This window comes from Coregonus lavaretus (genome assembly GCF_964263955.1).
Source record: "Coregonus lavaretus genome assembly, chromosome: 1".
Taxonomy (NCBI): domain Eukaryota; kingdom Metazoa; phylum Chordata; class Actinopteri; order Salmoniformes; family Salmonidae; genus Coregonus; species Coregonus lavaretus.
This window is the reverse complement of record NC_139988.1, coordinates 31,039,007-31,066,615: the sequence shown is the minus strand read 5'-3', so window position 1 is coordinate 31,066,615 and position 27,609 is coordinate 31,039,007. Positions and strand designations below refer to the sequence as shown.

At 41.5% G+C, this 27,609-nt stretch overlaps 1 protein-coding gene across 2 annotated transcripts; it reads left to right on the top strand.

The window, feature by feature from the left end:
- The first annotated feature begins 38 nt into the window (after positions 1-38).
- Positions 39-27,311, top strand: LOC311136820 (cysteine-rich protein 3-like). 2 transcript variants are annotated; one of them, XM_084171109.1, is made up of 8 exons: positions 39-189; positions 1,254-1,348; positions 14,260-14,317; positions 18,983-19,108; positions 25,238-25,312; positions 25,674-25,768; positions 26,180-26,330; positions 26,838-27,311. In XM_084171109.1, the coding sequence occupies exons 1-7, from the start codon at positions 147-149 to the stop codon at positions 26,315-26,317; spliced, it is 630 nt and encodes a 209-aa protein (XP_084027235.1). In that variant the 5' UTR covers positions 39-146; the 3' UTR covers positions 26,318-26,330; positions 26,838-27,311. The 2 variants fall into 2 exon arrangements, with proteins under 2 accessions (XP_084027235.1, XP_084027234.1); XM_084171108.1 differs by having other exon boundaries at positions 26,180-27,310.
- Positions 27,312-27,609: the final 298 nt, after the last annotated feature.

The following is a 27,609-nucleotide window of genomic DNA, read 5'->3' as shown; positions in this document are numbered from 1 at the left end:
GAGGCGGAGCGTCCACATCGCTTTGCTTCAAGTTGAACACAGTTGAAGGCGCGATAGGCACTGCATCGTTCTGGCAGCCCTGCAAATAGAATTTGAAGGCATTTGAAGTTAGACTTGATCGTCAGCTGGACAAGAATTGCTGAAGAATGACGTCGAGGTGCCCCAGATGCACAAATGATGTGTTTTTTGGTAAGGAATCATTTTTGTAAACTTATAGCCCCCGCCAATGCCAAGGAATGTGAATATTGAAGATGATCAAAGAACTTGGATTGTTTATTTTGATGAATAATGATAATGATTTAGCATAGGGCTAACTAAAAGAAAATTAACTGACACTGAAAATTAAAATGGTTATTGTAGTGACAATTGTGTGCAGATATGAATAGAACAGAACATAATATAATACAATACAATAGAGTGTCCCTGCTGGTGACATCGTATTCGTTTAGCCTACTGACAAGGAGCTTTTCGCCCCCCAAAAATAAAATAATATAGAATTAAAATTAGGATTAATGTTACCTTTTCAAAGCCAGGCTATGGGTCTTTCAGCATCTCTGCTGCCGGGACTATTTTCACATCGGAAAGACGTGATTAATACTTAATTAATTAATACTTGACATGTGTATTTACTTTAACGTAGCATATGGGCAAGGTTATTCTGGTTACATCAGTTAAACCACTTGTTGGACTTGATGATTAGGAAGGAGGCTACAGCTCTTGGTTGTTATCAATCTTGTCTCTTCCAGACATTTGTTTGATGGCAAAATATGGAGCATATTGTAAGATTAGGTATTGAACTTCAAGTGAAACTGAGCTGAAATTCACTTTTCTCTATAGATCTATTGGCTACATGTTGAACCCTTATCCTGGAGTGTGGTGACCCGTAATAGACAGAGGGAGAGAGGTCGAAATGTCCAATTACATTTCAGGGAGAGGGGAGAGTACAAAGTCTGTGTTGGTAATAGCCTACCTTGTGAAACAACACAGAGGTGACCCTCTATATAATGTCCCAAAAATGAGATATAATCACAGCTAACAGCAATAGACAAATCATTTGCAAACAATGTTTTTGAAGGATATAACCTGTAAATGCCTTATGAGCTTAGTTCAACTGTCCTACCCAAATTGTAAGGTATTCATAACCCAATTGATAACCCACATTCTAAGGTTGTATTGTGTTATGCCTACATCATTGTTTATGAGTTGTTGTCATTTGAGTCTTTGTAAACAAACTCTCTCTGTCTGTCCTGCAGCTGAGAAGGTGAGCTCGCTGGGGAAAAACTGGCACCGGTTCTGCCTGAAATGCGAACGCTGTAACAAGACCCTGTCGGCTGGCAACCATGCTGAGGTAAAGGGAGGCCCTGTGGCCGTAATATTCTGTCAACAGAGAGAGAAAGAAGGAGGGAAATAAATATAATGAAAGAGAGAGAGAGTGAGGGAAGGGGTGTGCTATCTTACCCCAGAACAAAGGGAGGGAGGGAGACATCGAAGGGTTGTGCTATCCTACCCAAGAGGATGGGAGAGAGAGGGAAGGGGTTGCATGGGGACAGAGGGAGTAGGGCAGGCCACTGACCCCCATAAGGAGTAATATAATTTTGTAAAGAAAAAAAATATATATACTGTAATATATACACTGAACACAAATATAAACGCAACATGTAAAGTGTTGGTCCCATGGTTCATGAGCTGAAATAAAAGATCCCAGAAATTTTCCATACGCAGTAAATCATTATTTATCTCAGATTTTGGGCACAAATTTGTTAACATTTCTCCTTTGCCAAGATAATCCATCCACCTGACAGGTGTGGCATATCAAGAAGCTGACTAAACAGCATGATCATTACACAGGTGCACCTTGTTCTGGGAACAATAAAAGGCCACTCTAAAATGTGCAGCTTTTTCATACAACACTATTCTACAGACGTCTCAGATTTTGAGGGAGCGTGTGGTTGGCATGCTGACTGCAGGAATGTCCACCAGAGCTGTTGCCAGACAATTGAATGTTAATTTCTCTACCATAAGCCGCCTTCAACGTCGTTTTAGAGAATTTGGCAGGATGTCCAACCGGCCTCACAACTGCAGACCACGTGAATGGCATCGTGTGGGCGAAAGGTTTGCTAATGTCAACGTTGTGAACAGAGTGCGCCATGATGGCGGTGGGGTTATGGTATGAGCAGGCATAAGCTACGGACAACAAACACAATTGCATTTTATCGATGGCAATCTGAATGCACAAAAATACAGTGACGAGATCCTGAGGCCCATTGTGAGGCCCATTTTTTTAAAGGTATCTGTGACCAACAGATGCATATCTGTATTCCCAGTCATGTGAAATCCATAGATTAGGGCGTAATTAATTTATTTCAATTAACTTATTTCCTCATATGAACTGTAACTCAGTAAAATCAATGAAATTGTTGCATGTTGCGTTTTATTGTTCAGAATATATACACAGTACTAGTCAAAAGTTTGGACACACCTACTCATTCCAGGGTTTTTCTTTATTTTTACATTTTCTACATTGTAGAATAATAGTGAAGAACATGAAAACTATGAAATAACACATATGGAATCATGTAGTAACCAAAAAAGTGTTAAACAAAACAAAATATATTTTATATTTGAGATTCTTCAAAGTAGCCACCCTTTGCCTTGACGACAGCTTTGCACACTCTTGGCATTCTCTCAACCAGCTTCATGGGGTAGTCACCTGGAATGCATTTCAATTAACAGGTGTGCCTTGTTAAAAGTTCATTTGTGGAATTTATTTTCTTCTTAATGGCAAGAACAGCTCAAATAAGCAAAGAGAAACAACAGTACATCATTACTTCAATCAAACCGGAAAATTTCAAGAACTTGTGCAGTCGCAAAAACCATCAAGTGCTATGATGAAACTGGCTCTAATGAGGACCACCACAGGAAAGGAAGACCCAGAGTTACCTCTGCTGCAGAGGATAAGTTCATTAGAGTTAACTGCACCTCAGATTGCAGCCCAAATAAAAGTAACAGACACATCTCAACATCAACTGTTCAGAGGAGACTGCGTGAATCAGGCCTTCATGGTCTAATTGCTGCAAAGAAACCACTACTAAAGGATACCAAAAAGAAGAAGAGACTTGCTTGGGCCAAGAAACATGAGCAATGGACATTAGACCGGTGGAAATCTGTCCTTTGGTCTGATGAGTCCAAATTTGAGATTTTTGGTTCCAACCGCCATGACTTTGTGAGACGCAGAGTAGGTGAAGGGATGATCTCCGCATGTGTGGTTCCCACCGTGAACCATGGAGGAGGAGGTGTCATGGTGTGGGGGTGCTTTGCTGGTGACACTGTCTGTGATTTATTTAGAATTCAAGACAGACTTAACCAGCATGGCTACCACAGCAATCTGCAGCGATACTCCATCCCATCTGGTTTGCGTTTAGTGGGAATATAATTTGTTTTTCAACAGGACAATGACCCAAAACACACCTCCAGGCTGTGTAAGGGCTATTTGACCAAGGAGAGTGATGGAGTGCTGCATCAGATGACCTGGCCTCCACAATCACCCGACTTCAACCCAATTGAGATTTGGGATGAGTTGGACCGCAGAGTGAAGGAAAAGCAGTCAACAAGTGCTCAGCAAATGTGGGAACTCCTTCAAGACTGTTGGAAAAGCATTCCAGGTGAAGCTGGTTGAGAGAATGCCAAGAGTGTGCAAAGCTGTCATCAAGGCAAAGGGTGGCTACTTTGAAGAATCTAAAATCTCAAATATATTTTGATTTGTTTAACACTTTTTTGGTTACTACATGATTCCATACAGTGAGGGAAAAAAGTGTTTGATCCCCTGCTGATTTTGTATGTTTGCCCACTGACAAAGAAATGATCAGTCTATAATTTTAATGGTAGGTTTATTTGAACAGTGAGAGACAGAATAACAACAAAAAAATCCAGAAAAACGCTTGTTAAAAATTGATTTGCATTTTAATGAGGGAAATAAGTATTTGACCCCCTTTCAATCAGAAAGATTTCTGGCTCCCAGGTGTCTTTTATACAGGTAACGAGCTGAGATTAGGAGCACACTCTTAAAGGGAGTGCTCCTAATATCATCTTGTTACCTGTATAAAAGACACCTGTCCACAGAAGCAATCAATCAATCAATCAATCAGAGTCCAAACTCTCCACCATGGCCAAGACCAAAGAGCTCTCCAAGGATGTCAGGCACAAGATTGTAGACCTACACAAGGCTGGAATGGGCTACAAGACCATCGCCAAGCAGCTTGGTGAGAAGGTGACAACAGTTGGTGCGATTATTCGCAAATGGAAGAAACACAAAATAACTGTCAATCTCCCTTGGCCTGGGGCTCCATGCAAGATCTCACATCGTGGAGTTGCAATGATCAAGAGAACGGTGAGGAATCAGCCCAGAACTACACGGGAGGATCTTGTCAATGATCTCAAGGCAGCTGGGACCATAGTCACCAAGAAAACAATTGGTAACACACTACGCCGTGAAGGACTGAAATCCTGCAGCGCCTGCAAGGTCCCCCTGCTCAAGAAAGCACATATACAGGCCCGTCTGAAGTTTGCCAATGAACATCTGAATGATTCAGAGGAGAACTGGATGAAAGTGTTGTGGTCAGATGAGACCAAAATAGAGCTCTTTGGCATCAACTCAACTCGCTGTGTTTGGAGGAGGAGGAATGCTGCCTATGACCCCAAGAACACCATCCCCACTGTCAAACATGGAGGTGGAAACATTATGCTTTGGGGGTGTTTTTCTGTTAAGGGGACAGGACAACTTCACCGCATCAAAGGGACGATGGACGGGGCCATGTACCGTCAAATCTTGGGTGAGAACCTCCTTCCCTCAGCCAGGGCATTGAAAATGGGTTGTGGATGGGGTATTCCAGGATGACAATGACCCAAAACACACGGCCAAGGTAACAAAGGAGTGGCTCAAGAAGAAGCACATTAAGGTCCTGGAGTGGCCTAGCCAGTCTCCAGACCTTAATCCCATAGAAAATCTGTGGAGGGAGCTGAAGGTTCGAGTTGCCAAACGTCAGCCTCGAAACCTTAATGACTAGGAGAAGATCTGCAAAGAGGAGAGGGACAAAATCCCTCCTGAGATGTGTGCAAACCTGGTGGCCAACTAAAAGAAACGTCTGACCTCTGATTGCCAACAAGGGTTTTGCCACCAAGTACTAAGTCATGTTTTGCAGAGGGGTCAAATACTTATTTCCCTCATTAAAATGCAAATCAATTTATAACATTTTTGACATGCGTTTTTCTGGATTTTTTTGTTGTTATTCTGTCTCTCACTGTTCAAATAAACCTACCATTAAAATTATAGACTGATCATGTGTTTGTCAGTGGGCAAACATACAAAATCAGCAGGGGATCAAATACTTTTTTTCCCTCACTATGTGTTATTTCATAGTTTTGATGTCTTCACTATTATTCTACAATATAGAACATAGTACAAATAAAGAAAAACCCTTGAATGAGTATGTGTGTCCAAACTTTTGACTGGTACTGTATATATATATTTATTTATTTATCTGGGGGCGCTGCAGCACCCTCAGCACCCCTACTTCCTTCCCGCGACCATGTCTGCGAGATGGGGGTGCAGTCAGCCCTAGATTCTGAATTTGAACGATTCAGCTCAGTGAAGTAGAAAATTCCCTAAATCTTCCGAGCTATTTGAGCATAAACTGTATCACAACTACAGATGTAGGATCTTAATTTGATCACCCTGTTGCAGGAGAACGTTCCTGCAATGCAGTACATTTAAAACTTGTAGTGTATTTGAGGTTTTAAAAGGCTTCTGAAGTATGTAATTTCCACTTAGAAATTTCAGACTTGATTTTCCCTCATGAAAAATGTATCAACCCCTACAAAAATGTCCATGAATTATAATCCACATAATAATTCACATTTCCTGTTGCTGCAGGATTATTTTCCTGCTGTAGTCAAACTGGCTCAAATGAAGATCCTACGTAAGGGGTGTTATCAGTTAGTGAGTTGCACTACTGGGTTATTGTTTATAGACCCATGTACTGTATCAACTAAAAATAATGAAAATTGCTGTAGCGCAACTGCAGTAGAAGCCAGATCACTAGTGCTATAGCAGTGGCTTTGAAATTCTGTGGCCCAGAAATTCCAATCATCTCAAGAATGAAACTTTTGAGCGGCTATGTCTTTGTGGGTCCCTTTGATTATAGCTGGTCCGTGAACCAAAGCGTGGCTTTAGAATAACCTGACACTCATCCTTTGTCCACTCCGACCCCTCACCAGGCATCGTGACACTGATCCTTACACTGTGGTTGTGTCCCAAATAGCACACTATTCACTATATGCAAATAAAAAAAAGTAGTGCACTATATAGGGACTAGGGTGACATTTGGAACGCAGCCTGTGTCATGCCACCTTTCATTCTCCTGCTCAGAAGATTTAAGGAATTTTCTAGCTCACTGAGCTGAATCGTTCAAGTTCAGAATCTAGTGCTTGTAGATCTGACTGCACCCCATCTCGCAGACATAGCTGCGGGAAGTAGGGGTGCTGAGGGTGCTGCAGTGCCCCCTGATAAACTGAAAATAATATATATAAAAATAAAATAAAAACAATATTACTCCTGTGTGAACCCCCCCCCCCCCCCACACACACACACACATATATACACAGCATGTCCTCCCCTTGGCATGGCAGTCTAGCCCAGGGGAGTCTAGCCAGCTCATCAATGGAATGGAATGTTAGCTCAGAGGACATCGCAAATTCTAGTGAATGAATAATGAAACTCGGTCAGGAGGATTGGTGTCGCGTTTCACCAGGGTGCTTCTCCCTCAAGGCAAAGATGACACTGATGATGATGGATGGAAATAACAAAGGGTTGGGGAATGTAAGTATTAAGACGTCACTAAGGGTCAGGGGCAGCGTTCATAAAGTATCTTAGCAGTGCTGATCTAGGATCAGGTTCCCCTGTCCATGTAATCTTTATTCATTGTGATCTAAATCTAAAAGGCAAAACGGATCCTACATCAGCACTCCTAATATGAGACTATTTGTGAATATGAGCCCAGTTCGAAATGTAATGGAATTCCATCGGTACCTAGAAAGTGTAGGGTTATGTTATTGCTATTACAGTATTATCAACATAATCCTCTTGTATGATCCCCAGGACCCCACATTTCTGCCTAGTCATGCACAGTATATAATGTAAATCAAAGAAAGCAGCCATACAGTCATACTAACAGCACCTGTTAAAGGATGTCTCATACACACAGTCACAATAATAATAAGCAAATCCCAGAAATAGATCAAAAGACGGATATTAGAGTTGGAAAATAAGCTCAAAATAAAGGAAGTACAGGTGGGCCTGAACAATGAAGACTCAGCTTGTTACATGGATCCCCCAGTGAGGGTTTGTTGTACTAAAACTAATAAAATACATGATATAAAACAATCAATAAACAATGGATGTAAACTAGGCAGTGTTGAGCCAGTCGACCACAAATGCCCGCTGGCAAGGGGGGTTTAAGTCCCGACTCGGCCGCTGTCTGTGGCTGTCAAAGAATCTATAAAAAATACAGAAGGGGATCGGAACTATTCTAGCCAGTGTCTGGAAATGCTTCCAAATGTGCATTCTAAATTATTTTTTTCACTTATCACAGACTCCTGATAACTTGGTTTGATAGAATTATAGTTATAGGCCCCATAGTCAGGCCAGGTATGGTTGGTCACATGACTAGTCTTTACAAATCTCACAGGGTAGGATAAATGTCAAAGGTATATCATTGTTTTGGAAGCCTGTTTGATCCTGTTTGATACCCTAACCTGGGGGTAAGTCATTGTCCTGGCCCAAACACTGGAGTCTTTGAGTTGAGTGATATTAGGGCTACTGAGGCTAATTATTCAGGTCATCTCAGACCAATATGAGACAAAGTCAAGCGTTGTTTCAGTGTTGTTAGTTTGGAGATTGTGGGCTAGCCTGGGCCCACAGACAGTTGATTCAGTGGGGGCAGGGAACAAACACAAAAGTGTTTTAATGTTCTGAAGGTCTCATACAGTATGTCTTTCTCAGAAACAGGCCGTTGTTAGAAACATTTTCCAGGTTTTCCATCTAAAAAAAGATGAGTTCACAAGTCATGGCTGTATTCTCTAGAGTCTAGTAGTCTAACCCTCCATGCTGTCTTTGTCCTTTCATCAGAAGATAAAGATGACTAGTTGATTTTAAGGTTTACTTGTGGTTGGAAGGGTTTACATGCTTGACTTTTGAGAGGTAGTTGTTCTTACACAGGTTTGAGTGGAGATGCAGAGGAGTTATCCTTCTTTATGAAAATGTCATAGATAACCTAACAGTATACATGGAGTAATGTACAAACACTGCTAGTTCACTTTCACAAGCCCATATACAGTCCCATCCACTTCTTTATCTCTGAAATGCTGTGGCATGAGAGAACGAATAGGCTGCTGTTATTTCTGGACGGGAGTGTTTTTGACAGGCTGTCGGGTGAAGGACTGACCTCTCTCTCTCTCTCTCTGTGTGTGTGGCCTCATACACGGCAGTGAGTTATCTTCATTGTTCAGAACATTTTCTAAAACCTTTTAATACTTTTTCATCAGGGAGGGACAGAGAAGGGAGACTGGCATCTGCATTCCTGAACTGTCAATAATTATATCTGTTGGGATCATTGAAATTACAGTCAAAAGGCATGGGTTCCTGATCTTGGCATCTTTCCATAAAAAACAGTAGCCCTTTCCTGCAGTAAAATTGCCTTGTGGCCTCATGGGTGGAATGTTATTAAACATGTTCATAATTTCATAATTTAAAAAAAATCTGAAAAGCCACCGGAAATCCAGTGTTTCTATGTCAAACGGTTTGTTATATTTCAGTCCTCTGTGATGTACACTGCTCAAAAAAATAAAGGGAACACTAAAATAACACATCCTAGATCTGAATGAATGAAATAATCTTATTAAATACTTTTTTCTTTACATAGTTGAATGTGCTGACAACAAAATCACACAAAAATTATCAATGGAAATCAAATTTATCAACCCATGGAGGTCTGGATTTGGAGTCACCCTCAAAATTAAAGTGGAAAACCACACTACAGGCTGATCCAACTTTGATGTAATGTCCTTAAAACAAGTCAAAATGAGGCTCAGTAGTGTGTGTGGCCTCCACGTGCCTGTATGACCTCCCTACAACGCCTGGGCATGCTCCTGATGAGGTGGCGGATGGTCTCCTGAGGGATCTCCTCCCAGACCTGGACTAAAGCATCCGCCAACTCCTGGACAGTCTGTGGTGCAACGTGGCGTTGGTGGATGGAGCGAGACATGATGTCCCAGATGTGCTCAATTGGATTCAGGTCTGGGGAACGGGCGGGCCAGTCCATAGCATCAATGCCTTCCTCTTGCAGGAACTGCTGACACACTCCAGCCACATGAGGTCTAGCATTGTCTTGCATTAGGAGGAACCCAGGGCCAACCGCACCAGCATATGGTCTCACAAGGGGTCTGAGGATCTCATCTCGGTACCTAATGGCAGTCAGGCTACCTCTGGCGAGCACATGGAGGGCCCCCCAAAGAAATGCCACCCCACACCATGACTGACCCACCGCCAAACCGGTCATGCTGGAGGATGTTGCAGGCAGCAGAACGTTCTCCACGGCGTCTCCAGACTCTGTCACGTCTGTCACGTGCTCAGTGTGAACCTGCTTTCATCTGTGAAGAGCACAGGGCGCCAGTGGCGAATTTGCCAATCTTGGTGTTCTCTGGCAAATGCCAAACGTCCTGCACGGTGTTGGGCTGTAAGCACAACCCCCACCTGTGGACGTCGGGCCCTCATACCACCCTCATGGAGTCTGTTTCTGACCGTTTGAGCAGACACATGCACATTTGTGGCCTGCTGGAGGTCATTTTGCAGGGCTCTGGCAGTGCTCCTCCTGCTCCTCCTTGCACAAAGGCGGAGGTAGCAGTCCTGCTGCTGGGTTGTTGCCCTCCTACGGCCTCTTCCACGTCTCCTGATGTACTGGCCTGTCTCCTGGTAGCGCCTCCATGCTCTGGACACTACGCTGACAGACACAGCAAACCTTCTTGCCACAGCTCGCATTGATGTGCCATCCTGGATGAGCTGCACTACCTGAGCTACTTGTGTGGGTTGTAGACTCCGTCTCATGCTACCACTAGAGTGAAAGCACCGCCAGCATTCAAAAGTGACAAAACATCAGCCAGGAAGCATTGGAACTGAGAAGTGGTCTGTGGTCACCACCTGCAAAACCAGTCCTTTATTGGGGGTGTCTTGCTAATTGCCTATCATTTCCACCTGTTGTCTATTCCATTTGCACAACAGCATGTAAAATGTATTGTCAATCAGTGTTGCTTCCTAAGTGGACAGTTTGATTTCACAGAAGCCAAAACAAATCAAATTTTATTGGCCACATGCGCCGAATACAACAGGTGCAGACATTACAGTGAAATGCTTACTTACAGCCCTTAACCAACAGTGCATTTAATTTTAATAAAAAAGTAAAATAAAACAACAACAAAAAAGTGTTGAGAAAAAAGAGCAGAAGTAAAATAAAATAACAGTAGGGAGGCTATATATACAGGGGGGTAACGGTGCAGAGTCAATGTGCGGGGGCACCGGCTAGTTGACTTGGAGTTACATTGTGTTGTTTAAGTGTTCCCTTAATTTTTTTGAGCAGTGTATATACAGTTGAAGTCGGAAGTTTACCTACCATTAAAATTATAGACTGATCATTTCTTTGTCAGTGGGTAAACTTACAAAATCAGCAGGGGATCAAATACTTTTTTCCCTCACTGTACATATGGACGCACCACTTTATTTTTTTCATTTCACTTCACCAATTTGGACTATTTTGTGTATGTCCATTACATGAAATCCAAATAAAAATCTAGGCACAGTCAACTTAGTGTATGTAAACTTCTGACCCACTGGAATTGTGATACAGTGAATTATAAGTGAAATAATCTGTCTGTAAACAATTGTTGGAAAAATTACTTGTGTCATGCACAAAGTAGATGTCCTAACCGACTTGCCAAGACTATAGTTTGTTAACAAGAAATGTGTGGAGTGGTTGAAAAACAAGTTTTAATGACTCCAACCTAAGTGTATGTAATCTTCCGACTTCAACTGTAAAGTGTAATATTGGGATTCAAACTCAAAATTGAATACATTTCAACTCTATATCTGACATGGTACAGATGTCTTATTTTGATTAAGCCCATAACCATGTGTGTGAGGTGTATACTTTTGTTTCAAAGTAGATTTGTTTAAAACTACCCAGAAACACTCGGTGTGACCCTGATTTAGCCCACTGCTGTATCAGGTTAAAGGACATTTACATGAGGTTAAGTAGACGTTAAATGCATAGGCAGCTGGTGGCACCCTAACTGGGGAGGACGGCTCATAGTAATGGCTGGAACAGAGTTAATGAAATGGTATCAAACACATCAAACTCAGTTTCTAAGTGCTTGATACCATTCCATTCACTCAATTCCAGCCATTATTTTGAGCCGTCCTCCCCTCACCAGCCTCCTGTGGTTAAATTACAAGATTTATAATGACCTTGTCAGAGAGGCATGTCCTTCGTTTCTGGATTGTAGCCTACGATGCCAGCCCAAAGCTGATGCAATGTTTCCTTTGCATCTATCATCAACTCATTCATCACACTGATTAATGGCTGCTCCATGACTTCATGGCATCACACCCACACCCTCAGTGACAACGTGACAATGAACAGTGAAAGTGTGACATCACACCAGACTGTCAGGTCTGTAACGGATGCTTATGATATCAGAGGTTGCGTCCCAAATGGCCACTGATTCCCAACACAGTGCACTACTTAAGAAGTGCACTACATAGGTAGTACAGTGCCATTTGGGACACACTTTACTCTCCAGAAAAAACATGAGCTCAGATTTGCTGAACTAGCTGAGTCACAGGCTGTCGTAACCGTGACGTTCCAGACCTCAGTGTCCGTATATAGACTCAAAGGTCTGAAATAGGAATGAAGGAAGTGATGATTTAACTTTAAAGTTAACAGTGTGTATATGCGACGCATGCAGTGAGTCTCCATCAAAATCATGAAAGTGTGTATTTTGGAATTACGCAGTTTTGGCAAAACGCTTTTTTTTTGCTTTCTAACTGTCACCCTACAGATGTGAGGTTGATAGGGTAAAATGTGAGGTTCATAACAAAGCCCTACTCTCAAAACTCAGATAGTTCTGCTGCATGTCTTGTTCACTTCAATGCCATTGACCCACAAACAGTTGCACTGTAAATGCCAAGTATTAATATGTACCTACACTGTAATATTACTGTTTCTGATCTAAAGTTGTATTTATTTTTTCGCTATGAAGAACTTTGGTCCCAAATAGTATTTTATAAGAGTGACTTAAGTGTTTTTGGAGAATCTTCTTCGGAGCTTAGGTTTGTCCTACTTTGTTGTTGTTGTAGTGTGAGTGAGGAGGGCAGTTTGTAGAGTTATAAAAGTATCTTGTACTTGAGGAGACATAGAACACTCTTGTGTGGTCAGAGTGAGCTTTGTACGACAGAGTGTGTGTGTGCATTCATTCATTTAGGTACTGTTTGAGCTGTCTCCCACACACAATAACCCAGTGTTGGTCCGAAAAGAGGTGTGGTAACACATACGTTGCGTGTCTCTAAGGACAAGTCCTAAAAGGCACTCTATTCACTACATAGTGCACTACTTTTGACCAGAGCCCTATGGGCCCGGCCCTTGGGATGCAGCCTAACTCTCTAAGGTCGGTTACAAATGCAGCCATTTAGAATGAAGAGCTTTAAGAGCCTGCTGAGGTCACAGCATCCTAAATCTCTTCTATCCTCCTCTCAGACGGGTGTTAGTTGTCTAAATATTGTTTTATTCCCAGTTCATGCACTGGAATGTGAAGGAGCAAGAGCATATGGAAGCAGTTTGCTAAAAATAAAGTCTGAATTGGGGAGATGTTTGACAGGAATTTGGGTTGAAAGGATCTCTCTGCTCTGCTCTGCTCTGTCTGCTCTCTCTGTCTGCTCTGCTCGGTCCATTTTAGACTGACAGATAGAGCTCCTCCATTATTAACTTGAAGAGGTCAGGAGGAGAAGGCATTCGTTTAAATTTGAAAGATAATGGTTGCTTCCCAAATGTCTTTCAACAGAAGTGGTGCAAATTGCAGTCCCACCCCAAAAAAACGATTTAAAGCCTTAAGCAACGGAAGGGTAATAGTAGTATTATTATTAAGGGAACTTAGAGTAGCATATTATCTTGATTAAAAAACAAATACCATCCTTGGCTCTCGCAAACGTGCACGCACACACACAGGCGAACACACACACACATACTGAGTTTACAAAACATTAAGAACTCTTTCCATGACATACTGTAGACTGACCAGGTGAATCCAGTTGAAAGCTATGATCCCTTATTGATGTCACTTGTTAAATCCACTTTAATCAGTGTAGATGAACGGGAGGAGACAGGTTAAAGAAGGATTTTTAAGCCTTGAGACAACTGAGACATGGATTGTGTATGTGTGCTATTCAGTGGGTGAATGGGCAAGACAAAATATTTAAGTGCCTTTGAACGGGGTATGGTAGTAGGTGCCAGGCGCAATGCTTTTTGTCAAGAACTGCAACGCTGCTGAGTTTTTATAGAATGGTTATCAATGGTTCACCACCAAAAGGACATGGGCCAGCATCTTTGTGGAAGGCTTTCGACACCTTGTAGAGCCCATGCCCCGACTAATTGAGTCTGTTCTAAGAGCAAAAGGGGGTGCAACTCAATATTAGGAAGGGGTTCCTAATGTTTTGTACATTCAGTGTATGTCTATTATATATGATGCACCACTTTTGTAGAATGACCCATATACTGCACAATTGCCTATTGGCACTGGTCAAAAGTAGTGCACTATAAAGGGAGTATGGTGCCATTTGTGATTAAGCCAGTGACCAGTCAGTGGTCACATTCCTGAAATATAACCTCTGTCTGATTGGTTTAAACCCTAATGCTTTATACTGACACTGACTGACTGTAAAGTTCAATTTCAGTGAATTGTGAAATGTTTCAGTTTCAGTAAACAGTTTATTTCAGTAATAAGTAGAACTGTTTCAGTAAATAGTTACAGTTGAAAGTTGCACTAAACCTGCACATTGTTGTGAGCGGACTTCCTGTGGTTTTAGTTTTTCTTAATTAACAATATTCAGCTATTTATTATGATAAGACTATTTGTTAAAATTAGACATTGTCTGTCTTTCAGCATGATGGGCTGCCCTACTGTCACAAACCATGCTATGGAACTCTCTTCGGACCCAAAGGTAAGAGGTTACTGTTAAAAAAGCATCATCACAGATATGAGGAAGAATGGCTATAGCTTGAATTCAGTAAGACATTCATTCAATGATAGGATAGGATACACTTTATTGTCCCAGAGGTTGAAATTGTCTTGGATACACAGTGCTGCTGTATAAAAAAAATAAGCAGCACTATACAGGTGTATGATCTTAATTTGATCACTCTGTTGCAGGATAACTTTCCTGCAATGCAGGAAATGTAAAACTTGTAGTGAATGTATTTAAGGTTTAAAAAGGCGTCTGAAGTTTGTAATTTCCACTTTGAAATTTCAGTCTTGATTTTCCCTTACGAAAAATGTATCAACCCCTATGAAAATGTCCATTAATTATAATCCACATAATATATAATTCACATTTCCTGTTTCTGAAGGATTATTTTCCTGCTGTAGCAAACTGGCTCAAATTAAGATCCTACATCTGTATTTTACACACTCCACACACACACACGCACGCACTCACACACGTACGCACACAAACATACACACAATACATACAGTAGCACAAATGTACTCCTTTCCTCACTCACACAAACAGACATAAAACTACTTGATTGATTAAGAAAACAATGTTAAAAACATTATACAATTTCATCACACGGATACTATACCAGATGCTGTACGGTCATAGGCATTTCCTTTCCCATGAATCAAAGTGCAAGACGTCCTATGTGTACTGAGTGGGGCCCAGATTTATATCTATAATGACCCCCTGCCCTGGTGTTATACTGCCTGGCCAGAGCCTATTCAATCACTACTCCTATCCAGGGTGGCCTCATTTCTTAAAATTGCTTCAATTTCAAAGTTGCATAAAAAGTTGGCCTCGTTTCACAGTTGCTTAAATCTGTGACAACATTTTGGAGCACACCAAAATCCTACGAATGCAAATTAATTACTTAAAAATCATAAATGTGATTTTCTGGATTTTTGTTTTAGATTCCGTCTCTCACAGTTGAAGTGTACCTATGATACAAATTACAGACCTCTACATGCTTTGTAAGTAGGAAAACCTGCAAAATCGGCAGTGTATCAAATACTTGTTCTCCCCACTGTATATAGTCGCTAGTGAAAGTCTACACACCCTTTGCACAGTCTTCACATTTTACTGCCTTAAAATTCTATCAAAACAAAAAAAAATCAATTTTGTTCCTACCGATCTACACAGCCTACTTCACATTGTCAAAGTTAAAGAAAAATTATAGAACATTTTCCTAATAAAAATAAATGAACATGTCTTGATTAGGTATGCTTTCATGTCTGAGTTAGTACTCGGTGGAAGCACCTTTGACAACAATTACAGCTGTGAATAATTTTCTATAAGATTCTACCAACTTTGCACAACTCTTAGGGAAATTTCTTCCATTGTTTTTTCAAAATTGCTTGAGCTCAGTCAATTTGGTTGGGAATCATTAATTGACAGCAATATTCCAAGAAGGAAGCCTGTGTTAAAAATCAACTCTAAATCATCCATTCTGTTTGCGATAAGGCTGTTAAATAATACTGCAAGACAACACAGCAAATAAATTAAATCCAATACAACACAACACAGGAGAAACCCTCTGTATTTTCAAGTATTGTGATGGCAGCATAATTTTATGGGTATGCTTGTCACCAGTATGGACTGGAGCATTTGTCAAGATCAAAGTAAATATGAAAGTAGCAAAGCCCAGGTAATAAGTTAGAGGAAAACCTGTCCCAGTCTTCTGAAAACCTAACCAGGGATTGAGTTTTATTTTCCAGAAGGCCAATCACACAAATGTTAATGCCAAAGACACACCAGAATGGTTTTTCAAGAAGTGTTGCGTGTTCCTGAGTTGTCCAGTCTCAGTCCGAACTTAAATTTGCTTGGGACAAGATTCGGATATTGTTGTCCATCAATGATTCCCAACCAAATGTACTGAGCTTGAGCAATTTTGACAAAAACAATAGATATACTGTATGATGCCCTAACCTAAGTTGGTATAAAGTTATTTAAAATGATTCACAGCTGTAATGGCTGCCAAAGGTGCTTCCACCAAGTATTAACTCTGGGGTGTGAAGACATTATGCAATCAAGACATCTTCATTTTTAAAAAGTATTATTTGGAAAATGTTTCTATAATTTTTTTTTACTTTAAAAATGGGGAGTAGGTTGTGTAAATCAGTAGGAAAAATATCAAATTTAATCCCTTTTCAGATTAAATTTTAAGTAGGCAAAATGTGTAGACTGTGCAAAAGGTGTGTAGACTCACTAGGCATTGTATCTGCAACCTATTGAAAGCTCCCACAGTTTATTGAGTGTAACGTTTCGAACCAAAGGTCTAAGTCACTCTCGAAAAACTGACAAGCATTATCACCTTATATTATTATGCCTGCATATCACATGATTGTTTTGGAGGTGCCACAAAACATGGATGGGAAAGATAGGCGGTAACATTTAATTTCCTAGATGGGACCTGGGTTCAGTCAGTTTGGGGGGCAATACATACAGTGGGGAAAAAAAGTATTTAGTCAGCCACCAATTGTGCAAGTTCTCCCACTTAAAAAGATGAGAGAGGCCTGTAATTTTCATCACAGGTACACGTCAACTATGACAGACAAATTGAGAAAAAAATATCCAGAAAATCACATTGTAGGATTTTTAATGAATTTATTTGTAAATTATAGTGGAAAATAAGTATTTGGTCACCTACAAACAAGCAAGATTTCTGGCTCTCACAGACCTGTAACTTCTTCTTTAAGAGGCTCCTCTGTCCTCCACTCGTTACCTGTATTAATGGCACCTGTTTGAACTTGTTATCAGTATAAAAGACACCTGTCCACAACCTCAAACAGTCACACTCCAAACTCCACTACGGCCAAGACCAAAGAGCTGTCAAAGGACACCAGAAATACAATTGTAGACCTGCACCAGGCTGGGAAGACTAAATCTGCAATAGGTAAGCAGCTTGGTTTGAAGAAATCAACTGTGGGAGCAATTATTAGGAAATGGAAGACATACAAGACCACTGATAATCTCCCTCGATCTGCGGCTCCACGCAAGATCTCACCCCGTGGGGTCAAAATGATCACAAGAACGGTGAGCAAAAATCCCAGAACCACACGGGGGGACCTAGTGAATGACCTGCAGAGAGCTGGGACCAAAGTAACAAAGCCTACCATCAGTAACACACTACGCCGCCAGGGACTCAAATCCTGCAGTGCCAGACGTGTCCCCCTGCTTAAGCCAGTACATGTCCAGGCCCGTCTGAAGTTTGCTAGAGTGCATTTGGATGATCCAGAAGAGGATTGGGAGAATGTCATATGGTCAGATGAAACCAAAATAGAACTTTTTGGTAAAAACTCAACTCGTCATGTTTGGAGGACAAAGAATGCTGAGTTGCATCGAAAGAACACCATACCTACTGTGAAGCATGGGGGTGGAAACATCATGCTTTGGGGCTGTTTTTCTGCAAAGGGACCAGGACGACTGATCCGTGTAAAGGAAAGAATGAATGGGGCCATGTATCGTGAGATTTTGAGTGAAAACCTCCTTCCATCAGCAAGGGAATTGAAGATGAAATGTGGCTGGGTCTTTCAGCATGACAATGATCCCAAACACACCGCCCGGGCAACGAAGGAGTGGCTTCGTAAGAAGCATTTCAAGGTCCTGGAGTGGCCTAGCCAGTCTCCAGATCTCAACCCCATAGAAAATCTTTGGAGGGAGTTGAAAGTCCGTGTTGCCCAGCGACAGCCCCAAAACATCACTGCTCTAGAGGAGATCTGCATGGAGGAATGGGCCAAAATACCAGCAACAGTGTGTGAAAACCTTGTGAAGTCTTACAGAAAACATTTGACCTGTGTCATTGCCAACAAAGGGTATATAACAAAGTATTGAGAAACTTTTGTTATTGACCAAATACTTATTTTCCACCATAATTTGCAAATAAATTCATTAAAAATCCTACAATGTGATTTTCAGGATATTTTTTTCTCCTTTTTTCTGTCATAGTTGACGTGTACCTATGATGAAAATTACAGGCCTCTCTCATCTTTTTAAGTGGGAGAACTTGCACAATTGGTGGCTGACTAAATACTTTTTTTCCCCACTGTAGGTGAGGGTCATCAGACTGGGGAAGCTAAATGTAAAGTAAAGACGGTTACACATCTGACGAACTTCAGCTCATATCTTTGAAAATTATTATTATCTAAATTATTATCTAAATTATTATTATCTACAAAGAGTGAGATTACCCTCTAATCATGTGCATTACAGTTGAGTTGACCCAGTACATACATACAGAAACAAGGAATTTGTCTGGAATGTGTGTGTCTCTGGTGGTTTGGTAGGATGTGGGCGGGGTTTGGTTCTGGTTGTTTGGATAAAGGAACCTCAAACCCAACTGAAAAACAGCAGGCATTTCCCCTTGGCTTCTTCCTCCTCTGCTATTCTGCCTATCGTCCAAGATGGGAGTTATGCAGTAGGACCTCTACTGGGCCTTAAAACGTTTCCTTTTTTAATATAACACACTGACAACCACATTTCGGTACAGCAGAAGGGTAACCAATGACTCCATGGCACTAGTTGTAAGATACTGGTACTTTGGCTAAGTTCCCACTCTAGCTCCTCATAATATCACATAATACTATGGCTGCCTAATAACCTCTCCTCCAGGTGTGAACATCGGAGGGGCAGGCTGCTACATCTACGACACTCCTCAACCGACCTTTGACAGCCCCTCAGAAGGATCCCCCACCACACCATGGACCACCGTGCAGGTCACCCGGAACCAACCCAAAGGTAAGGGACGGTAGCCTGTTTGTGCTGTTTTGCTATCTCCTATGGTCATTGTCATGACAAACAATTATCATAGGAAGACTGCACAAACAGATCTGGGGCCAGGCTACAGCGACAGGGGTAGTAATAGTATTATTAAGGGAGCTTAGAGTAGCATATTGTCTTGATGAAAAACAAAATCCCTCCTTAGCTCTCGCCACATCACACACACATACATACACTACATGGCCAAAACGATGTGGACACTCCTTCAAATTGGTGGATTCGGCTATTTCAGCCACAGACGTTGCTAACAGGTGTATAAAATCGAGCACACCACCATGCAATCTCCATAGACAAACACTGGCAGTAGAATGGCTCAGTGACTTTCAACGTGGCATTGTCATAGGATGCCACCTTTCCAACAAGTCAGTTTGTCAAATTTCTGCTCTGCTAGAGCTGCCCCGGTCAACTGTGAGTGCTGTTATTGTGAAGTGGAACAATCTAGGAGCAACAACGGCTCAGCCCCCAGTGGTAGGCCACACAAGTTCACAGAACAGGACCGCTGAGTGCTGAAGCGCGTAGCAACACTCACTACCGAGTTCCAAACTGCCTCTGGAAGCAATGTCAGCACAAGAACTGTTCGTTGGGAGCTTCATGAAATGGCTTTCCATGGCCGAGCAGCAGCACACAAGCCTAAGATTACCATGCGCAATGCCAAGCGTCAGCTGGAGTGGTGTAAAGCTGCCGCCATTGGACTCTGGAGCAGTGGAAACGCGTTCTCTGGAGTGATGAATCACGCTTCATTGTCTGGCAGTCAGATGGACTAATCTGGGTTTGGCGGATGCCAGGAGAACGCTACCTGCCCTAATGCATAGTGCCAACTGTAAAGTTTGGTGGAGGAGGAATAATGGTTTGGGGCTGTTTTTCATGGTTTGGGCTAGGCCCCTTAGTTCCAGTGAAAGGAAATCTTAACGCTACAGCATACAATGGCATTCTTGACGATTCTGTGCTTCCGACTTTCTGGCAACAGTTTGGGGAATGACCTTTACTGTTTCAGCATGACAATGCCCCCGTGCACAAAGCGAGGTCCATACAGAAATGGTTTGTCGAGATCAGTGTGGAAGAACTTGACTGGCCTGCACAGAGCCCTGACCTCAACCCCATCAAACACCTTTGGGATGAATTAGAACGCAGACTGTGAGCCAAGCCTAATCACCCAACATCAGTGCCCAACGTCACTAATGCTCTTGTGGCTGAATGGAAGCAAGTCCCCACAGCAATGTTCCAACATCTAGTGGAAAGCCTTCTCAGAAGAGTGGAGGCTGTTATAGCAGCAAAGGGGGGACCAACTCCATATTAATGCTCATGATTTTGGAATGAGACGTTCGACGAGCAGGAGTCCACATACTTTTGGCTATATAGTGTATATACACAAACACACAAAGGAACCAGTCCTTTTTATCAGGGCTGCTCAGATTAACTGGCCTTGCCAAGTGCTCCAAGTATGACCTTTAAGGGTTAAATATAGCAACATAAAGGGGTAGAGAGAGGGTTACACAGACACAAACACACACTTGTAATGACCCTCTCTCTATTCGTCACTGGGGTGGAATGAGGAATTGTCGTATAATAACACTTCACATTTGACAAGGGACGTAGTGTTCTATGTAACATCGACACATTACTTTGAGTTATATAAAAGGCTGACTTGTATCTGATCTTTTAAGATACACTACCGGTCAAAAGTTTTAGAACACCTACTCATTCAAGGGTTTTTCTTTATTTTTACTATTTTCTACAAATAACACATATGGAATCATGTAGTAACCAAAAAAGTGTTAAACAAATCAAAATATATTTTATATTTGAGATTCTTCAAATAGCCACCCTTTGCCTTATGACATCTACTTTGTGCATGACACTAGTCATTTTTCCAACAATTGTTTACAGACAGATTATGTCACTTATAATTCACTGTATCACAATTCCAGTGGGTCAGAAGTTTACATACACTGAGTTGACTGTGCCTTTAAACAGCTTGGGAAATTCCTGAAAATGATGTCATGGCTTTAGAAGCTTCTGGTAGGCTAATTGACATAATTTGAGTCAATTGGAGGTGTACCTGTGGATGTATTTCAAGGCCTACCTTCAAACTCAGTGCCTCTTTGCTTGACATCATGGGAAAATCAAAAGAAATCAGCCAAGACCTCAGACAAAAAATGGTAGACCTCCACAAGTCTGGTTCATCCTTGGGAGCAATTTCCAAACGCCTGAAGGTACCACGTTCATCTGTACAAATAATAGTACGCAAGTATAAACACCATGGGACCACGAGCCATCATACCGCTCAGGAAGGAGACGTGTTCTGTCTCCTAGAGATGAATGTACTTTGGTGCGAAAAGTGCAAATCAATCCCAGAACAACAGCAAAGGACCTTGTGAAGATGCTGGAGGAAACAGGTACAAGAGTATCTATATCCACAGTAAAACGAGTCCTATATCGACATAACCTGAAAGGCCGCTCAGCAAGGAAGAAGCCACTGCTCCAAAACCGCCATAAAAAAGTCAGACTACGGTTTGCAACTGGACATGGGGACAAAGATCATACCTTTTGGAGAAATGTCCTCTGGTCTGATGAAACAAAAATATAACTGTTTGGCCATAATGACCATTGTTATGTTTGGAGGAAAAAGGGGGTGCCTTGCAAGCCGAAGAACATCATCCCAACCGTAAAGCACAGAGTTGGCAGCATCATGCTGTGGGGGTGCTTTGCTGCAGGAGGGACTGGTGCACTTCACAAAATAGATGGCATCACGAGGAAGGAAAATTATGTGGATATATTGAAGCAACATCTCAAGACATCAGTCAGGAAGTTAAAGCTTGGTCGCAAATGGGTCTTCCAAATGGACAAATACTTCCAAAGTTGTGGCAAAATGGCTTAAGGCCAACAAAGTCAAGGTATTGGAGTGGCCATCACAAAGCCCTGACCTCAATCCTATAGAACATTTGTGGGCAGAACTGAAAAAGCGTGTGCGAGCAAGTAGGCCTGCAAACCTGACTCAGTTACACCAGCTTTGTCAGGAGGAATGGGCCAAAATTCACCCAACTTATTGTGGGAAGCTTGTGGAAGGCTACCCGAAACGTTTGACCCAAGTGAAACTATTTAAAGGCAATGCTACCAAATACTAATTGAGTGTATGTAAACTTCTGACCCACTGGGAATGTGATGAAATAAATAAAAGCTGAAATAAATAATTCTCTCTACTATTATTCTGACATTTCACATTCTTAAAATAAAGTGGTGATGCTAACTGACCTAAAACAGGGAATTTTTACTAGGATTAAATGTCAGGAATTGTGAAAAACTGAGTTTAAATGTATTTGGCTAAGGTGTATGTAAACATCTGACTTCAACTGTACAGTGCCTTGCAAAAGTATTCATCCCCCTTGGCGTTTTTTCCTATTTTGTTGCATTACAACCTGTAATTTAAATAGATTTTTATTTGGATTTCATGTAATGGACATACACAAAATAGTCCAAATTGGTGAAGTGAAATGAAAAAAATAAAGTGGTGCGTCCATATGTACAGTGAGGGAAAAAAGTATTTGATCCCCTGCTGATTTTGTAAGTTTGCCCACTGACAAAGAAATGATCAGTCTATAATTTTAATGGTAGGTTTATTTGAACAGTGAGAGACAGAATAACAACAAAAAAATCCAGAAAAACGCATGACAAAAATGTTATAAATGTATTTGCATTTTAATGAGGGAAATAAATATTTGACCCCTCTGCAAAACATGACTTAGTACTTGGTGGCAAAACCCTTGTTGGCAATCAGAGGTCAGACGTTTCTTGTAGTTGGCCACCAGGTTTGCACACATCTCAGGAGGGATTTTGTCCCGCTCCTCTTTGCAGAGCTTCTCCAAGTCATTAAGGTTTCGAGGCTGACGTTTGGCAACTCGAACCTTCAGCTCCCTCCACAGATTTTCTATGGGATTAAGGTCTGGAGACTGGCTAGGCCACTCCAGGACCTTAATGTGCTTCTTCTTGAGCCACTCCTTTGTTGCCTTGGCCGTGTGTTTTGGGTCATTGTCATGCTGGAATACCTGTCCACGACCCATTTTCAATGCCCTGGCTGAGGGAAGGAGGTGCTCACCCAAGATTTGACAGTACATGGCCCCGTCCATCGTCCCTTTAATGCAGTGAAGTTGTCCTGTCCCCTTAGCAGAAAAACACGCCCAAAGCATAATGTTTCCACCTCCATGTTTGACGGTGGGGATGGTGTTCTTGGGGTCATAGGCAGCATTCCTCCTCCTCCAAACACGAGTTGAGTTGATGGCAAAGAGCTCGATTTTGGTCTCATCTGACCACAACACTTTCACCCAGTTCTCCTCTGAATCATTCAGATGTTCATTTGCAAACTTCAGACGGGCCTGTATATGTGCTTTCTTGAGCAGGGGGACCTTGCGGGCGCTGCAGGATTTCAGTCCTTCACGGCGTAGTGTGTTAGCAATTGTTTTCTTGGTGACTATGGTCCCAGCTGCCTTGAGATCATTGACAAGATCCTCCCGTGTAGTTCTGGGCTGATTCCTCACCGTTCTCATGATCATTGCAACTCCACGAGGTGAGATCTTGCATGGAGCCCCAGGCCGAGGGAGATTGACAGTTATTTTGTGTTTCTTCCATTTGCGAATATTCACACCAACTGTTGTCACCAAGCTGGTTGGCGATGGTCTTGTAGCCCATTCCAGTCTTGTGTAGGTCTACAATCTTGTCCCTGACATCCTTGGAGAGCTCTTTGGTCTTGGCCATGGTGGAGAGTTTGGAATCTGATTGATTGCTTCTGTGGACAGGTGTCTTTTATACAGGTAACAAACTGAGATTAGGAGCACTCCTTTTAAGAGTGTGCTCCTAATCTCAGCTCGTTACCTGTATAAAATAAACCTGGGAGCCAGAAATCTTTCTGATTGAAAGGGGGTCAAATACTTATTTCCCTCATTAAAATGCAAATCAATTTTTAACATTTTTGACATGCGTTTTTCTGGATTTTTTTGTTGTTATTCTGTCTCTCACTGTTCAAATAAACCTACCATTAAAATTATAGACTGATCATTTCTTTGTCAGTGGGCAAACGTACAAAATCAGCAGGGGATCAAATACTTATTTCCCTCACTGTATGAAGTATACAAGCACCAAAAGCACATTAGGCTACTCTTGTTCCATGCACATATGGGCAGTGTGCGTCACGGCTGGATAGGCTGCGTTTCTGCTGTCAAAATTAATGTCATAACCAACTGCATTACCGCTAAAACCAGCTTTTGGTTGGTCTTAAATATCCCTATCAGCGCTGCCTGAAATTAGCACTTTGGATCAAGTTTTTAAGGACACTATATTTCCACCCCGCCCATCTGAGCGCAAGCGAGCTGATATAAGACAGGTAAATTACCAAACCTGGCTTTAGGGCTAGAAAATGCTAGTACGGCAGTTTTTACATGACGAAATTGCTAAACTAACGTGCGTTTGACACTAGCGCCTTAATGCCAGCCTAAAATAGAGCCCTATGTCTTTAAACAACCATCTCTGATTACAAGATTCAAGATTGACCCATGTTAGAACTTTCAACAGATGTTTTTAACAGACCACTTGTTGGGCTTAGCATTTCCTTTAGAGATTAAAATGTTTTTAAAGGAATGGGTGGGGTAGTTGTTGATTGTTCAATGTTATTATTATAATTACTTATAATCTGTTGAATTTTGCCTTTTGCAAAACATTGTAAACCCAAACTTTCTGTTATGTATCATGTCACTGTTCAATCTGAAAACTCTCAATTTATGCTAAATGATGTAAATGTAAATGTAAATATGTGTTTGGTTAACCTGAATAGATACATTGTGTATTTTGAATAAGTATGTAAAGTAAGAGATTCAATTTATTTTAGCAGCTGGACTTGGAAAAGGAAAGGAAAGGAAAGGGAAAGGGGTATGTTGAGTTTGTGTCTGTTGGGGTGGTCTTATATTTGCTGTCTGGTAACTTGCAGAAAACCTATCTGTGAGTTTATGTAGGGTTAACTTATGAGTTTAATTGAGGCTGACTTAATTGTTTCTGTTGGTTGAACTTATGAATAACCTCTAGCTACTGTTGTTTCTCCAGTTCCTCCCCCTCAGACCAGGATGTTTGCTGGAGAGACCTCACTCTGTCCTGGCTGTGGAAAAGTGGTCTATTTTGGTACGTTTTGGTCAGACTGTTCATGATTGATTTATGATATAAACGTTGATCACTCAAATGTGCATTCTATATTTTTTATACATATATTTTTGTATATGTTTTTTTTACATGTGCTTTCTTATGTTTATTTTCTATGTTGTACTGATAGTTCAAGCGGTCACTTAGCGGACCTATTATATTTTCAAAGTGACATTTTTGGAATGTGATCCCTGTGGGAATTGAACCCAAGACCTCAATGTGGTAATCACCAGGTTTTTACTAACTGATCCACACAGAACCTTGTACACTGTTTATTAATTATCCTGACATGCCAGCTGAATTCGGTAATCGTAGTGATGTGTTTGTCTGTTTGTCTCTGCAGCAGAGAAGGTGATGTCCCTGGGTAGGAACTGGCACCGACCATGCCTGCGCTGTGAGAGGTGTAAGAAGACACTGACCTCTGGTGGACATGCTGAGGTATTACATCCACATTATTACTGTCTACTACAATTACTGATGACCGAAGCGAGGGCTGCTTTTAAGATCCACATCAGTGCTTCTGTGTCGAAATTCACATGTAAGGTTATTTGATTTGATGTATTTTATTATTAAAGTGTCTTGCATTTTCAGGATGCCTAGCCCACATGGACTTATAAGACAATCTGAAGATGCATTGATGTTGGTCAATTAAATCATACGGAATTAAACCAATATAACTGTATTCATCCCCTCAGGGAGGGGCAATTAAGAAAAGCTAAATGCCCCCATCATTTATGTCTTATTCTGACAAATGCTAGGGTCATGACAAAGAATGGGTTTCCCAAGAATAATATCTCAATCAAATTTCAAAACTAAAACATGACATTGCTGATGTTTCCCTTGTTGCAGCATGAAGGGATACCTTACTGCCACGTCCCTTGCTACGGCATCCTGTATGGACCAAAAGGAGTGAACATCGGCAAGGTGGGCTGTTACATCTATGAGAAAGAAGACATGGAGCAAACTGAAATACCCAGCCAGTCCTAACCACACACTGAAAGTGAGATGAATGGGGTTTCGGTTTGATTGGGGTAATTTCAGTGACTGAACTGAGTGACTGAAATTACTGAATTGAGTGACTGAAGTTATTCAGTGACTGAATTGACAGGTATTGCGATGAAACCAACCACACGCTTGCTGATAAACATGGTTGTATTTTTGTGTGTATTTTTTACATATTGTTTGTATAATGTTTAAGAGTATTTAGGCCTCCCAAGTGGCGCAGCGGTCTAAGGCACTGCATCGCAGTGCTTGAGGTGTCACTACAGACCAGGGTTCGATCCCAGGCTGTGTCCGGGAGTCCCATAGGGCACAATTGGCCCAACATCGTCCGGGTTAGGGGAGGGTTTGGCCGGGAGTGCTTTACTTGGCTCATCGCACTCTAGCAACTCCTTCAAATCAAATCAAATTTTATTGGTCACATGCGCCGAATACAACAGGTGCAGACATTACAGTGAAATGCTTACTTACAGCCCTTAACCAACAGTGCATTTATTTTAACCAACAGTGCATCCTTGTGGCGGGCCGGGCGCCTGCAGGCTGACTTCGGTCATCAGTTGAACGGTATTTCCTCGGATACATTGGTGCGGGCGGGTGTTAAGGAGTACGGTTTGGCGGGTCATGTTTCGGAGGACGCATGACTCGACCTTCGCCTCTCCTGAGCCTGTTGGGGAGTTGCAGCGATGAGACAAGATCGTAATTGAAATTGGGAGAAAAAGGGGTAAAAAACTAACAAAAAATATTATTTAAATCACTTTTGCAACCTACTAAGCACACTGATTTATAAAATATGTATTTAACATCAGGCTCATATCCAATATTAAAGATTGATTGCATGTATTTGCCAATGGTTATGGTGAGGAAGAATGCATAAAGAGTTATGATACATTATCAAAGATAATATTTTGTTCCTCGTTGATATGAAACAAAAAGGTATTTTCTAAATAAGATAATATAGTATTGCAATTGAGTGGAAAATTATAATTTGTATATGAGGAATAAAATATGCTTCTCTTGTATCTCGTTTCTCTTGTCCTATAAGATTTACATTTTTAGTAATTTAGCAGACACTCTTATCCAGAGCGACTTAGAGTTAGGGAGTGCATACATTTTTTCATACTGGCCGCCCATGGGAATCGAACCCACAACCCTGGCGTTGCAAACACAATGCTCTACCAACTGAGCTACATGGGGGGCCAGTATGAAAAAATGTATGCACTCCCTAATTGTAAGTCGCTCTGGATAAGAGTGTCTGCTAAATGACTAAAAAGAGAAACGAG

Coding starts and splice junctions, on each gene's coding strand:
- LOC311136820 (XM_084171109.1), top strand. CDS start 147: ATGACGTCGAGGTGCCCCAGATGCACAAATGATGTGTTTTTTG. Junction 19,109..25,237: donor CACCCGGAACCAACCCAAAG/GTAAGGGACGGT, acceptor TTGTTTCTCCAG/TTCCTCCCCCTCAGACCAGG. Junction 25,313..25,673: donor TGGAAAAGTGGTCTATTTTG/GTACGTTTTGGT, acceptor TTGTCTCTGCAG/CAGAGAAGGTGATGTCCCTG.